The sequence below is a fragment of the Embiotoca jacksoni genome, unplaced genomic scaffold (genome assembly GCF_022577435.1).
Source record: "Embiotoca jacksoni isolate LCO1_2020_lvr unplaced genomic scaffold, fEmbJac1.0.p SCAF_4, whole genome shotgun sequence".
NCBI lineage: Eukaryota > Metazoa > Chordata > Actinopteri > Embiotocidae > Embiotoca > Embiotoca jacksoni.
Window position 1 is genome coordinate 7594667 of NW_027185392.1, and position 12477 is coordinate 7607143.

The 12477-nt window shown below is 37.5% G+C and overlaps 2 protein-coding genes across 15 annotated transcripts in view; one reads left to right on the plus strand and one right to left on the minus strand.

Annotated features, from left to right (window-relative positions):
• camk2d2 (calcium/calmodulin-dependent protein kinase (CaM kinase) II delta 2) overlaps positions 1 to 6043 on the plus strand; it is a 37001-nt gene extending 30958 nt beyond the window's left edge. For 4 of the 13 annotated variants that reach the window (XM_069168174.1, XM_069168175.1, XM_069168166.1 and 1 more), the window contains 5 exons: positions 351 to 371; positions 764 to 839; positions 943 to 1037; positions 2419 to 2647; positions 4347 to 6043. In XM_069168174.1, coding sequence (XP_069024275.1) covers positions 351 to 371; positions 764 to 839; positions 943 to 1037; positions 2419 to 2647; positions 4347 to 4350 — 425 coding nt within the window. In that variant the 3' untranslated portion in view covers positions 4351 to 6043. Of the gene's footprint in view, positions 1 to 350; positions 372 to 763; positions 840 to 942; positions 1038 to 2418; positions 2658 to 4346 lie in introns of all 13 variants that reach the window. The other 9 variants (XM_069168177.1, XM_069168179.1, XM_069168171.1 and 6 more) reach the window with 3 other exon arrangements.
• A 1000-nt stretch (positions 6044 to 7043) lies between these two features.
• ank2a (ankyrin 2a, neuronal) overlaps positions 7044 to 12477 on the minus strand; it is a 78904-nt gene continuing 73470 nt past the window's right edge. Inside the window, exons 7-10 of one of the 2 annotated variants that reach the window (XM_069168164.1) lie at positions 12343 to 12426; positions 10920 to 11084; positions 10599 to 10772; positions 7044 to 9032 (exon numbers count right to left, since the gene is read on the minus strand). In XM_069168164.1, the coding sequence (XP_069024265.1) occupies positions 9018 to 9032; positions 10599 to 10772; positions 10920 to 11084; positions 12343 to 12426 (438 nt within the window). In that variant the 3' untranslated portion in view covers positions 7044 to 9017. Of the gene's footprint in view, positions 9033 to 9919; positions 10312 to 10598; positions 10773 to 10919; positions 11085 to 12342; positions 12427 to 12477 lie in introns of those variants that run through there. The other variant, XM_069168165.1, reaches the window with a different exon arrangement.

A 12477-nucleotide genomic window follows, 5' to 3' on the forward strand; every position in this document is an offset into this window, starting at 1 on the left:
GCTGACCAACCCTTCTCCAGTGAAATTAAATCTTTGTTTATGACCCAAAATATTTGTTCTTTTCCTCTGATTTATTCTTCTGTATTTAAAGAAGATGCCCTCCTGTATATTTGTGTTGTGCTCTTCTCACTCCTCCATTTGCTTTCTTTTATGACTTAATCAAACACTGTCTCATATAGTAAAGAGCTGACTCATATACACATATACTCATATACAGGCACACAGTATTGTAGTTTTTGTCTGTGAAGGAAATTAAGTTTAAGGACTAATTTACAAACAATATTTCTTTCATTTATTATTTAACATGTCTTTTGTTGCACAAATTAAGTACTTTTTTCAATATCCCCCAGCCTGCACCAATAACAATAAAGGTAACTGTCAATATTACTTAGTTAGAAGTGCTTTTGTAGCAAATACTTGCATCTGAGCATTGGTTTGTCTTTGTTCATCTTGAGCTTTGTTGGTTGAAAGAAATTGTCATCCTGCATTTTCCTGCCTGATATCACTATTAGTCATGGGAGGCTTTCTTCTTGTTTTGTCATTCAGACATGAAATATCCCAAAAACTGAAATACTTTTTTTGAGCGCCTCACATTTCTAATAATGTTGAAATCCTGCCAGTTGGTAGACTAGAACCCATTTGAAGCTGATTTGATGTTAAATTTTTGTTATCTGCACTCAGACCAACATTTGCCTGAAATTAACTAATAATGCCATTTTTTACGTCAGTTAAGATGATGATGTTCTGTAATTTTGTGTTGTAGCTCGCAAACAGGAAATTATTAAAGTGACCGAGCAGCTGATAGAGTCCATCAACAACGGAGACTTTGAGGCCTATGCGTAAGTTTCCTCTTTTTATACACAAATATATAATTAGATATAATGGTTTGTTTGCTCCTGTTGCTGATTCTGTTGTCTTTTTTTTTTCTTTTCGGTGTAACAGGAAGATTTGTGATCCTGGTTTGACTTCCTTTGAGCCTGAGGCCTTGGGAAACCTGGTGGAAGGACATGACTTCCACCGCTTTTATTTTGAAAATGGTGAGTTGAAGATCATTATTTTAGCAGTTTTTTTGTCCACCCTAAGCTAAAAATTGGCCTAAAAGTTCCACATTTTGCAACAGAACAAATAAATTGCCAGATAGAGCAGAGTACCAACAGATTTGTGAAGTTGGAAGCGAATTTGTCATCATTTAAAATTCTTGCTGATGCCACTGTTATCCACAGCAGTTAGAATTTGTACAAGCCATTGGTCTGAGTTTGCTCCAAAACTTGCTGGAGCCAGCTGGCACTGTACCCAAATTAAACATAGGAAAAGAGAATTTGGCTCTTGGAAGGAATATTGTTCAAATCAGTTGGTTGAAGATTTTCTAGCTGCTCTGCAGATTCTCAACTGAAAGAATAAATCAAAACATCCTTGCTTACATTGGCACAATGTGCTGAATTCTTCCTACTCCAATGCACAAATTGTTTAGCACAAAATGAATAAAGTTACGGAGAACATCCTGTTGATCGTCATTGCCAAGAACTTAGAATTATACAACTAAAGTCACACAGAGTTTACAAGAGGGCTTTGCTGGACAGCTCTGATTCTGTTGTTTTTAGTTAGAAAATCAAAAACCTACAGTTTACAGTAACAGACAATAACACTAACGGGTCAGACATACTGATAAGCAGCAGCTGTGGAGGCAAGTCTCAGGCATAATCAGTTGATTGGAAGCAGGTGTGGAAGGAACTTAATGGTAACTCAAAAGGCAGGAATCATGGAGACAAACACATAATGCACAGACTAGATACCTAAACGTCTGCACAGATATCTGTTTCATAGCTTCAAATGAATTGCCAGCATTAAAACAATATGTAATGAAAGAAAAAAAGAACTGAAAATAAGGAAAATCCCCATCATAGCCAAAGGGGAACTGTTGCTGAAAGAAAGCCTGAATAGGGCATTGGCTGGTTTGATGCTGAATTGTTTGTTCTACTGTATATCAATATTAAATCCTGTCAGTTTACAGCTAATGTTTGCTGCAATACTACAAGGGCATGGACTAACCTTGGAGCAAAAAAAAAAAAAATCACGAATGAATAATGAATGCTATAAATGGCAGAATGTTCTCTGTCTGTGTAAAAATAGTTCAGATAAACCAGATATGTCCCAGAAACCTCAATCACTTGGCAAGCCAGTGCTTGTCCACTATCCAACATCAACATATGGAGACTTCAGTTCCTCTGTTTTCACGTCAATCAGTGTTTCAAGGAAGAATCAGTGTTTTGTTTTTGAACATCTATGCAGCTGTATTAAATTAACATAACATGTAACAATTGTTAGCAAACCCAGAGTGGACAGTAAGAAAATAATATTCCAGAACATTCATTAAATACGTGACATTCGCTCTCTCTGATTTCTGTCTCTCGATTGCAGCACTGTCCAAAGGGAACAAGCCGGTGCACACCATCCTCCTGAACCCACATGTACACCTTATTGGGGAAAATGCAGCATGTATTGCCTACATTCGGCTGACCCAGTACATGGATGGCAGTGGCATGCCTCGCACCATGCAGTCCGAGGAGACCCGTGTGTGGCACCGCCGTGATGGAAAGTGGCAGAACATTCACTTCCATCGCTCTGGCTCGCCCAGCATCCCCTCACAGTAAGAGACAGTAAGAACCACACAGCAGAGACCCTGATTAAAGAGAAACCCAACAACAGATAGAGATCTTTTCTTTGCCAAACTCGAAGGGTTTAGCTTACTACAGTGATGCAGAGGTGTGCTCCAGGGTGTGATCAGCGCACTGTGTCGTCACTGTTGGTGTGTTTACAGGGGCAACACGGCACACTTCTGGGCAGTGGCAGCGAATCAATAGAGGGTGCATGTGCTGTGGCCCATGAACTACAAAGCTTAGTTCATGTGATAATAATTCTTTAAAATAAGCAAATTCATTAATTTCTAGTTTTTATGAATTTAATTTAAATTAAAATGAAGTTTCAACATGAAACTAACTGCAAAATTAGTCTATTCTGCATTTTCTCTCCTCACTGGAAGTGTCCCAGCCGTGCCTTACACACAATTCCACTCTTTTGAGAAATAAAGTAATACATACAGGTTTGATGTATGTTATTAATACAAGAGGGTCTTGGAGCTTTATTCAACTTCTTTATGTTTACGTCTAGCCATAGTGTGGTACCCTCATACGACTTACTATTATTAGCATGCGTCACCTCCCCTGGCCCAGTTCAGCAGAGGTGATAACGTGACAATAACAAGAAGGCTGATGGACCAAACTGTGGGCTGTTGCCACTTTTTTAACTGCACTATTACATATTAAATATGAAGTAGGTCTTGAATTATTAAGCAGAAAATGACAAACAAGTCACCACAGCATTTTATTAGTATTTATACCAGGAAAGCACGTACATTCAGCATTTAATTTAAATAACAGTTTGAGATTAGTTTTGTCTGATCCCTCTGCTTGGTGAAAAACGAGACAGATTTAGTTGCCAAAAAGTTGTTGAATACAGTGGGATTTCTTTTCTGATTCACTCTGAGTAAATGTAACACCACTTCCTAATCAGAGTCAAAATAAGAGCTTCAAGCTTCACAACAGTGTTTCACATGTGTAACCACAGTTCCTATAGCCCTCACTCAGGTCAATAAATGATCAGGAACCTCTGCTTCTGGGTACATCTAACCATCAGTGATTGGTCAAAGGTGCAACTGAATAAAAACCAAAGAAAGCACAGATTTCTTTGCATGTTATTGTGATGCAATTGACAGTTAGCAAAGCCCAACCTCCTTAGTTACTCTTTCTTCCAAGCTTTTCATTCTGGCATGGCATTTAATTCAGTTTACATTGTGGAAAGGGATTACATTAACACCCAAATACCTTCAAACCAACTCAATTCAAATGACAACTGCTGATTGAAATTAGCTGTAGCTATTTAGTGTATGACAATGCTAACAATAAAAGTTGAGTTTTTAAAAAATTTTTTTTTTAATGTTTCCTGCTGACTTACTGAAAACAAGAGCCAGTGAAAGGGCTTAAATTGCACGGACACGCATTATGTCTTTACTTTGGAAAGGTTAAAAAGACACTGCATTTCAAAATACCTGTATGAGTGGGCTGTAGATCTTCCAGGGCCATTACCTGTAAGAAATGGCACTGAGCTGTTTCCATAACGGTACTGTGCCAGACATCTTTTGTGACATTATTAACACCTGGGCTTTTCGTGCTATCACTTGTCCTAATGTTTCGTGGAAAAATATCATACTGATCTGATAATTTCTTTTTGGTGCTCTGTGTTCCCCGTCAGTGTAGATTCACATATTTATTCTCTCTCTCTTTTTGCAGTTAATGGAATATCAACGCGTGGTCGAAAAAGAAAAAAGAAAAAAAAAGAAATCCCATCTGCAAATCTAGTGGGGCAGTCAACTAGCCAGCCCATGACTGCTCTTTGACCTTTGACCCTTCTATAAGGATATGACATCGCACAGGACACAAGTATTATTACATTTTACTGTTATGGCATTTTATTAATGGACATCATTCGAAACCACCACCGGGTGGCTGCACACCGTATTTGGACATTACGAAACAAAGCATATTGAGAACATTTTTTTTGTTTGTTTTTTAAGATGTTTTGGTATGCATTTTAAATATGAACTAGAGATGTTTAAAAATCTACTACTGTAACCTCTCCCAAAAATTAGTTCTGTATTTTTATGTGTATTTATGTGTGTGCAATTCAAAAACATTTGGAAGATCAGAATGTTAAAATTGAGCTTGCTTTAGTTCTGGTGATGTATATACATTGTGATTGTTGATAAAAAGAAAAAGTACAAAAACAAACATTGAAATTGCTATTCTTGCTATCAGAGGACTTAAAAGTTTACGTAAAACTCAGTTTATGAGCTACATTTATGTTTGCTATGAGCTAAGTCATACTGTTTAAATTGTCAGATTTCAACCTATAGTACTAATTTAAATGTAAAGAAAAGCGGAGCAGCTTACACTTTGCATTGAGATATGTTTGCCTTCATATCAGTGAAATAAGAAATAAGAGAATGTAGCATATATGTAATATATGAAAATTCAAGACTATTGTGTAGTGCATGGTGGGGGGGAGGGGGGTGTTATTGTGAGTAAGATCATATGAAACTATAATATCTTCTGTTTGATTTGTCTATCAATGACTTGTTTGTTTGCATTTGTTAATGTTGTGCATCAGTCCTGTCCCAAATGTTTATAATGTCCTCCAGTATCATGGAAGTGTTGTAAAAACAATAACACTGTTATGGTTGACATCCCAGGGCAAATATCAAAATCTCATATCGAAAAGGAAACAAAATAAACTCGTGGTTGCCGGAACATCCCTGACATTTTTGTATAAAAATTAGAAGAAAAGCTAATTTTTCATGTTCGTACTTGTATTGTATGACTGTATGCAGGGTTTCTGTTGTCATTTTATTCTTGTCATACCAGTGTGTTACTTACCAGTTTAATAGATAAGGTGCAGATGATGAAGAGGGAGACACTAGACCTCACCTGATTGTTGGACTAATAAATCTGGAAGGGTCATTAAAGCAGTAGATTGAAAAAAGTTGCAGTCAGACAGGAGGATGGTAACAGGAAAGTGAAGAGAGATTGTAATAAATGTTGGGATGTCTTCCTTGACGATCAATGCTTCTGATAGCCAGTGGTCCCTACCACTGCAGGACAATGACGGTGTCTTCGTCATCCCTACTGTTTGCTCTTTTCAATTGGTTTGTCTCTTCTTTTTTTAAGGGGAAAATAAGATAAACATTTCTTTTGACAAAACGTATGATGTCAATGCAATGCACCACTCCCTATATGGTGTGTACCTGTTGCCAGCATGGCAATGGATGGCTTAACATGTTTAAGAAGTAAATAAATCAACTAAAAGGTGTGATAAAGAATGAGCTTTAATTTGTTTTGTATTGCTGGTTGATTCTTTGTTTTCCACTAGTGCAGAGATGGAGGAGAGGTGCTGTTGTGTGTTTGAGACTTTAAGTAAATTATTGATTCTTTGTGACTGTTGTTCTATCTTAATACACTCTTTAAACTCACAGCCATTATATATTAGTCTGACAGGAAGTGCTGTCAAGCAAAGGAAAATTTAACCACCTAAAACCACCAGTTGGACTCCCTAGGGTAAGATTGTTGTTTTTTATTTTCAAGAACATATTTTTTATTGGATAGATAATTACAGTAATTATGATATCTATAATAAACGGAATTGTCTAAGCTATTCAAATATATTTTGAGGGTTAAGCACAAAGATTGGATTGTCATTGATCTCAGTTAGTACACTGTTTTCGTTAAATTTTTTTGAATAAGCGGGTCCATCTTCTGGTCATCATTATATATGTAAAATATGCTTATGTGAACAGTGAAAGCAACAACACGTCTTAAATGCTTAGGAACAACAAATAAAGTTAGATTTTTAGAATACTGAATGAGAAGGTCAACATGTAGATTTGTTAACCTGTTTCCACCACACTAGCCATCAGATAGTTCCTTGACTGCATGTCCTCCAGAATGGTGGATTTCACTCCAGAAATGTCTGTCCTCCCCCCCAACCGTCATGGTAGTTTCTTTGTTCATGTATAGTGACATTTCTTTCCAAGCAGCTTTTACAGCCTTCTAGAAAGGTTGACCTCGCTTGCTTGGCATTAAATGTATTGCAACAGTGAGGCTGAGTTATGTAATCTTGGTTATTAAATTATATTATTAAACATTATTATTTGTTATTTAACATGAATGTGCTGCTATAATTCCTCTTGGGCTACTCCTGATGTCCAGCAGGGGCCCTGCTTCTCTTGTGTTCAGTGGTCAGAGAAGAAGTTTGTAGATTAAAAAAACCCCCAAAAAACCATTCACCCTATGTTTTATATAAGTCTTTTTAAATACATTGTAGCACTGATGTTATTGGATGTTGACAAGAAAAAAACTATTTGACAATTTCATAAGACGTAACCAGATGCAACACTTTACATTTGTAGACTTTTATTCTCTATGAGCCATAGATACACTGCAGCCATTTTTATTTTTGTCTTTTTGAATTTTGATACAGTAACACATGCCCTCATAGATATTTATATATGCATTGTATATGTATATAACTGTCATCATCACAGAAAAGGGATGCGGATTCTTCAAATTAAAAGCATACCAGTCACAGTGAACTTTCACTAATTTGCATTTTACTTTTTCCTAAATCACAAAGTAAACAGTGATAGTGAAAGAAATACATTACATGTTGTAGATACATACAGTAGCGATGCTCAGAGCTGTGGATAGCTGTATAGTTAAGCTCTCAACCTGCCTCATTACACATGTGTCCAGTGTTTCATTATCTTGTATGTATTGCCTGTCCCTCCAAAATGAGACAAACGATCCCTGTGGCTAAGATATACTGTACCTCATATCCTGTGCACAAAAAGCATGGAGGCGTTCCCTTCTGACATTCAGGAGTGCAAATGCGATCTGTGTAAAATAAACATTTTGTTTCTTTGCTGACAGAAAACGACGCACACTCTACACACGCAGACTCGCTCACACACGAACATATCACACATTTGCTTCAAGAGATAAACTGATAAAGCTTTACATGAAATAAAATGCCTGAACACCTCACCCCAAACGTCACATCAGAAATATGTCTCAGAACAGCTGTGAGGATTTTTTTCCCCCAGAGGCAAATTCTGACAGACTTCTTAATACATCAAAAATGAAATAAAGTTCTGTCCTAAACAAAATCAAAAAATAAACTTAATAAGATATATTCAAACCAGTTTAAAATTGCCTAAAAGATAATTCGGACAATATTCCCCTTAAACCAGTGGTCAATGCAGTATTGAACTCGTACAGTAGCTACAGTCCAGCTTTATGCACACACATTCAACATCCATACAACATGAATCAAGCCCAAATAACCAAATAATATAACAAGAAAGAAAGAAAGACACAGACAGAAGGGAAAGAAAGGCAGAAGGACAATCCACAGAACGACCAAGCAGTCAAAGCTACGATCAAACTGACAGATGTTGATTAGTCATGCCTGTTCTACTTCACGAGTGATTATTAATTCCTAGGCTACAGATGTCAGTAATGTTTAGATTATAGATAATATATAATTCCCAAAGACAGATTACACATAGTCTACACGAAACACAACAGCAGCAGTTAAATTCAGTGTCGATACAGTCTGATTTTCTGTTTGTGACATCTTGAACACCTGAATCAAAAAAGCAGAGAGGCTAGTACAGTGAGTGAGAGTTTGTTTTCAGGATGAATATCTGAGAAACTCTGGTTGTGAGAGGCAGTGCAATGTGAAATATTGTCTTTCAGTCCAAGCACCTACTCAGAGAGCAGTACCAGTATTTTGTAGGTACATTTTTCTTTACCTTCTGGAGGTTTGTGAGTGAGTTGGTGTGATAAGTGTTCCTCTATTTTCATTTTTTTCTTTGTTGTTGTTGTTAAATCTATCACAAGACAAAAACATCAGAAAACTCTGAAATGGAAAGTAAAATGAATCAGGAAAACAACAGAAGGCTTTCTTTGGTCACAAAAAAGGAAAAACAACATCAGAACATGTAAAGAAAATCATGAATACATTATACCAGCCAGGGAAGAAAACTGGGAACAAAAGGTCATCTTCCAGGACTTAAATGGGAAGACTGTGGTAGCTTTGAGGTGCCGTGATGCACACTGGGATTGCATGTGGCTAATGCATAGGATTAGCAGAGACTTTAGCATGGGCAAAGCCAGGGAGTGTGGGGGGGGGAGAGAGTGTTACTCGTTTTTTTCTACTCTTCCACCTCCTCTTCATCCTCATCACTTTCCTCCTTTTCTTCTTCATAGTAGCGGTGAAAGAGCTGGTGGAGATGCTGCTGGAGATCACGGGGTTTGGACCTTTTTCTGGGGTTGTCCACTTGCTCTTTAAGGACCTGTTTGTGCTGCCCAGCTCTCTTCACCACTGTTCGTCTGAGCGTGCAGCCTTTACGCACGTGGGCCCTAATAATTGGAGCAAGTAGGGAGTGGAAATAGAGGAGGACTGTTCAGTTATTTTCAGAAAATGCACCTGTGGCTAACTGGAAATTAAAAGAAGTGATGTTATAAGATATGTTATGGAAAAGAAAGAAACCACACAAATTAGAACATGCTTTGTCAATCCAGCATTTAATTAGGATCCCATGCACAACAATTTCACACTTTGTAGGTGCAGAAAACCTAAATATTATGATTTAAAAATGGGACGGTGAAGGCTGTAGCATATGATTCCATGCTCAATGTGGAAAGTGCACCTATGTTTGTCCTGTTATTTATTCAAGGATTTTCTTTGATTTCCTTTTCCTTTTATTTAACTGGTTGTTTTCTACGCACAAGCACCTACTGAATTTTTACTCATAACTACGTTTGTGTCATTATATGTCTGCTCTGAGTGCTCTCAGTACACAATGGTACGCAAAAGCAATAACAGAATGTGATTAATAGAACTAAGGTTTACTGAATCCACTAAATAGTGTGACAATAACTTTTCTAACTGAGGGCACCGGAAAACAAATGGTCAATTATTTTATTCCTCACACAAAAAAATATAGCAGACATTACATTTAAAAACTGTTGTCTCCTAAATAACAAAATTATAAACTCCTATCGAGTTGAATCTTTGTGTACTGTACCTCTCTGATTGGTTAAGAATATGAACATGTTTAAAGTAAACGAACAACAGCAACATTAGGAAGCATTACTGAATATTAAGAAATTTAATAAACTAATAATATGAAGGACATTTTTTAAATTAACACTGAAAATACACACACACACACACACACACACACACACACACACACACACACACACACACACACACACACACACACACACACACACACAACACACGGTCTTGTTTCACTGACACTCATTGACCAAGTGCATTACCCTAACCCAGTTTCAAGGTTTAACACCAATCCAACCCCAACCCTAAAACCAAATCTTAACCCTCAAAAGCAGACTTCACCATGGGGAACTTAATTTCCCCCCCCATGGTGACACGAGTTTTCATGGGTTAGTGTGCACTCAGGTTAAAGTCTCCACTGGGATACAAAAAAATCCCCCACAATCAAACAGGCACTGGAGCACACACACACACACACACACACACACACACACACACACACACACACACACACACACACACACTCCTGACCACAGTTCCATCCTCTTTGACAGTCTCTCTCTCTACCACATGAGGGAGTTCGGTTCTGCCACAATTACTTAAATAACCAAGTGCCTGGTGGCATGAGAAGGAGAAAACAGTATTCACTTAGTTTGGACTCATTTAATTATGAACACAGAAACCGGAGGCTTAGTACCTCTCCATATGCATATGCATGGTTATCTGCACAAGGACTGTAGTTTAGCAACAGTATGTTGATGAACTTTGGCGAATAAATATGATGGTCCAGTAATATCATCAAATGCCTATTTGCACATTTCGTTGTCAAATACAATGTATTGTGACATATGCAATCTGCTAAATCTGGGTTCGGGAATAATGGTGTTGAGGTTATTACAAACCTGTTTGAAGTCATCTTGGGCTGATGGGAGGTCAGAGGCCAAAGACGGATCACCCTGGTGTGTCATTGTCCTTTCACCCTCCACCACTGTTGTCCTTTCTGTGTGACTGACCTCACGACCATCAGTTGCCTCTTGCCTTGACGATGAGAAACCCTCACATTCAGCAAATGTTACCTAGGTCAGAGTTAAAAGTTATTAGTTAATTTAATCTTACTTTATATCCAACTATCAATACGAATGCCAGTGTATTGGTTATTTTCTGTTAAAAGGATCATTTTAATGCTACGATAATAAACACACACATAACACAGCGAGACACACCTCTGTGTGGTCTCCCTCACTCTTCAGTATAGTCCGCTTCACGACCTTGGAGTACCCATCTCCCTCCGCCACAGAGATGGACCCCTGAGGAGCTCCTTCTAATAACATCTCTTCGCGCTCCACACCATCCGCGGAAACACACTTGCGAATAATTTTTCGGGTAACCTGAACAAGATAATGTGATCAAAGACCCTTAGGAAAAGAACCATTCATGTAAGGAGATAAATAACTGTTATGGAGCCATACTTTCTCCATTCCTCATACTGTATGTAATTTCCTTGACTCAATGTTGGTATGTATGCTGAGAGGATGGTGCCCATTCCTCTCGCTCTTTTCATCGACACATATATGAGCCGAGAACTTGGGATGTTTGTAAAATTCTTGTTCATTAGTCTTTCTGGTCACACAGTTTTTCAGTAGCAGGACTTTGTAACTCTATGAACTGCCTCTCCTTCTAAGAATACTGCAATTTTAAAATTTTAGTTCCAAAGAAGGGAATTTTCATTTGTTTAGCCACTTCACGAACAACAGCTATATTTTGATTACTCCCCCTGGAGAAAGTTAACTAGAAATTGTATACATTTTTCTGTGAAAGTACAATTTAGAACCATGTAGCCCTAAAAAACGTGACACTGTGGGCAAAAACACTTTTTCACTGTTGTGCTAATCAGTTTTGAGATTTGGGGTTATTTTGCTTCCATAATGTTGTGTTCAGTTAGTAATGGTTCTGTCTGCATTATACCACAAGGTGGCGCGGTGAGTTAGAGCAGCATAGGTGGAAGTCAGGAAGTGACATCATGTGTTTTGTGCTGTGCCTCTCCACAATGATGATGCCTGTGCTGAGCTAAAACAGTAAAATTGATGACCATCCTATTTGATGCTTCTTCCAAATACTACTAAACATTACACATAACATGTGTCCTTTCAGAATAGTGGAGAGAAAACTTCCACAATACACTTGTAGGTTTTTATTTTACAACATTTTGTGTGTTTGCATCTGTAGATTTCTCCTAAATTCACAAAATGTTAGCATATATAATATCATATAGATTAAGGTATGAATGATATGAACAAACCTCTGTAAAATCCTCAGAATATAAATCTATCTATAGTATACATAATTTGGACATGACATATTTAATATTAGTAAACTTTAATAAAAAAGTCAACCAGCAGTCTGTTTCAGAGCAGGGGCAGGTTAGGATTAGTTTTGTAATTGTTTGCATGTTCAGCGGTGGTGACAAAGGTGTGATGATTATATTTTGAAATGGTTTACATCAATTAATTCACAAGAATCTTAGCTTTCCAAAGATACCTTACACGAGTACACACATGCACTGTAGGTTTAAAACAAAGACATTAAGGAGTTTTAAAAACTGTCATGTAATGTGTGCATTAGAACTCAGAGAAAATCTTGCTTTACCTTTTTGACAACTATGTGTCCATTTTCATCCGTGTACTTTTCTTCTGTCACTGTCTGAGTGGGGAGGTCAGGCATTTCATCAGCCTACAAGAAAAACAACAAGCAATAATCAGGACTGTTGACTTTGGTCAGTGT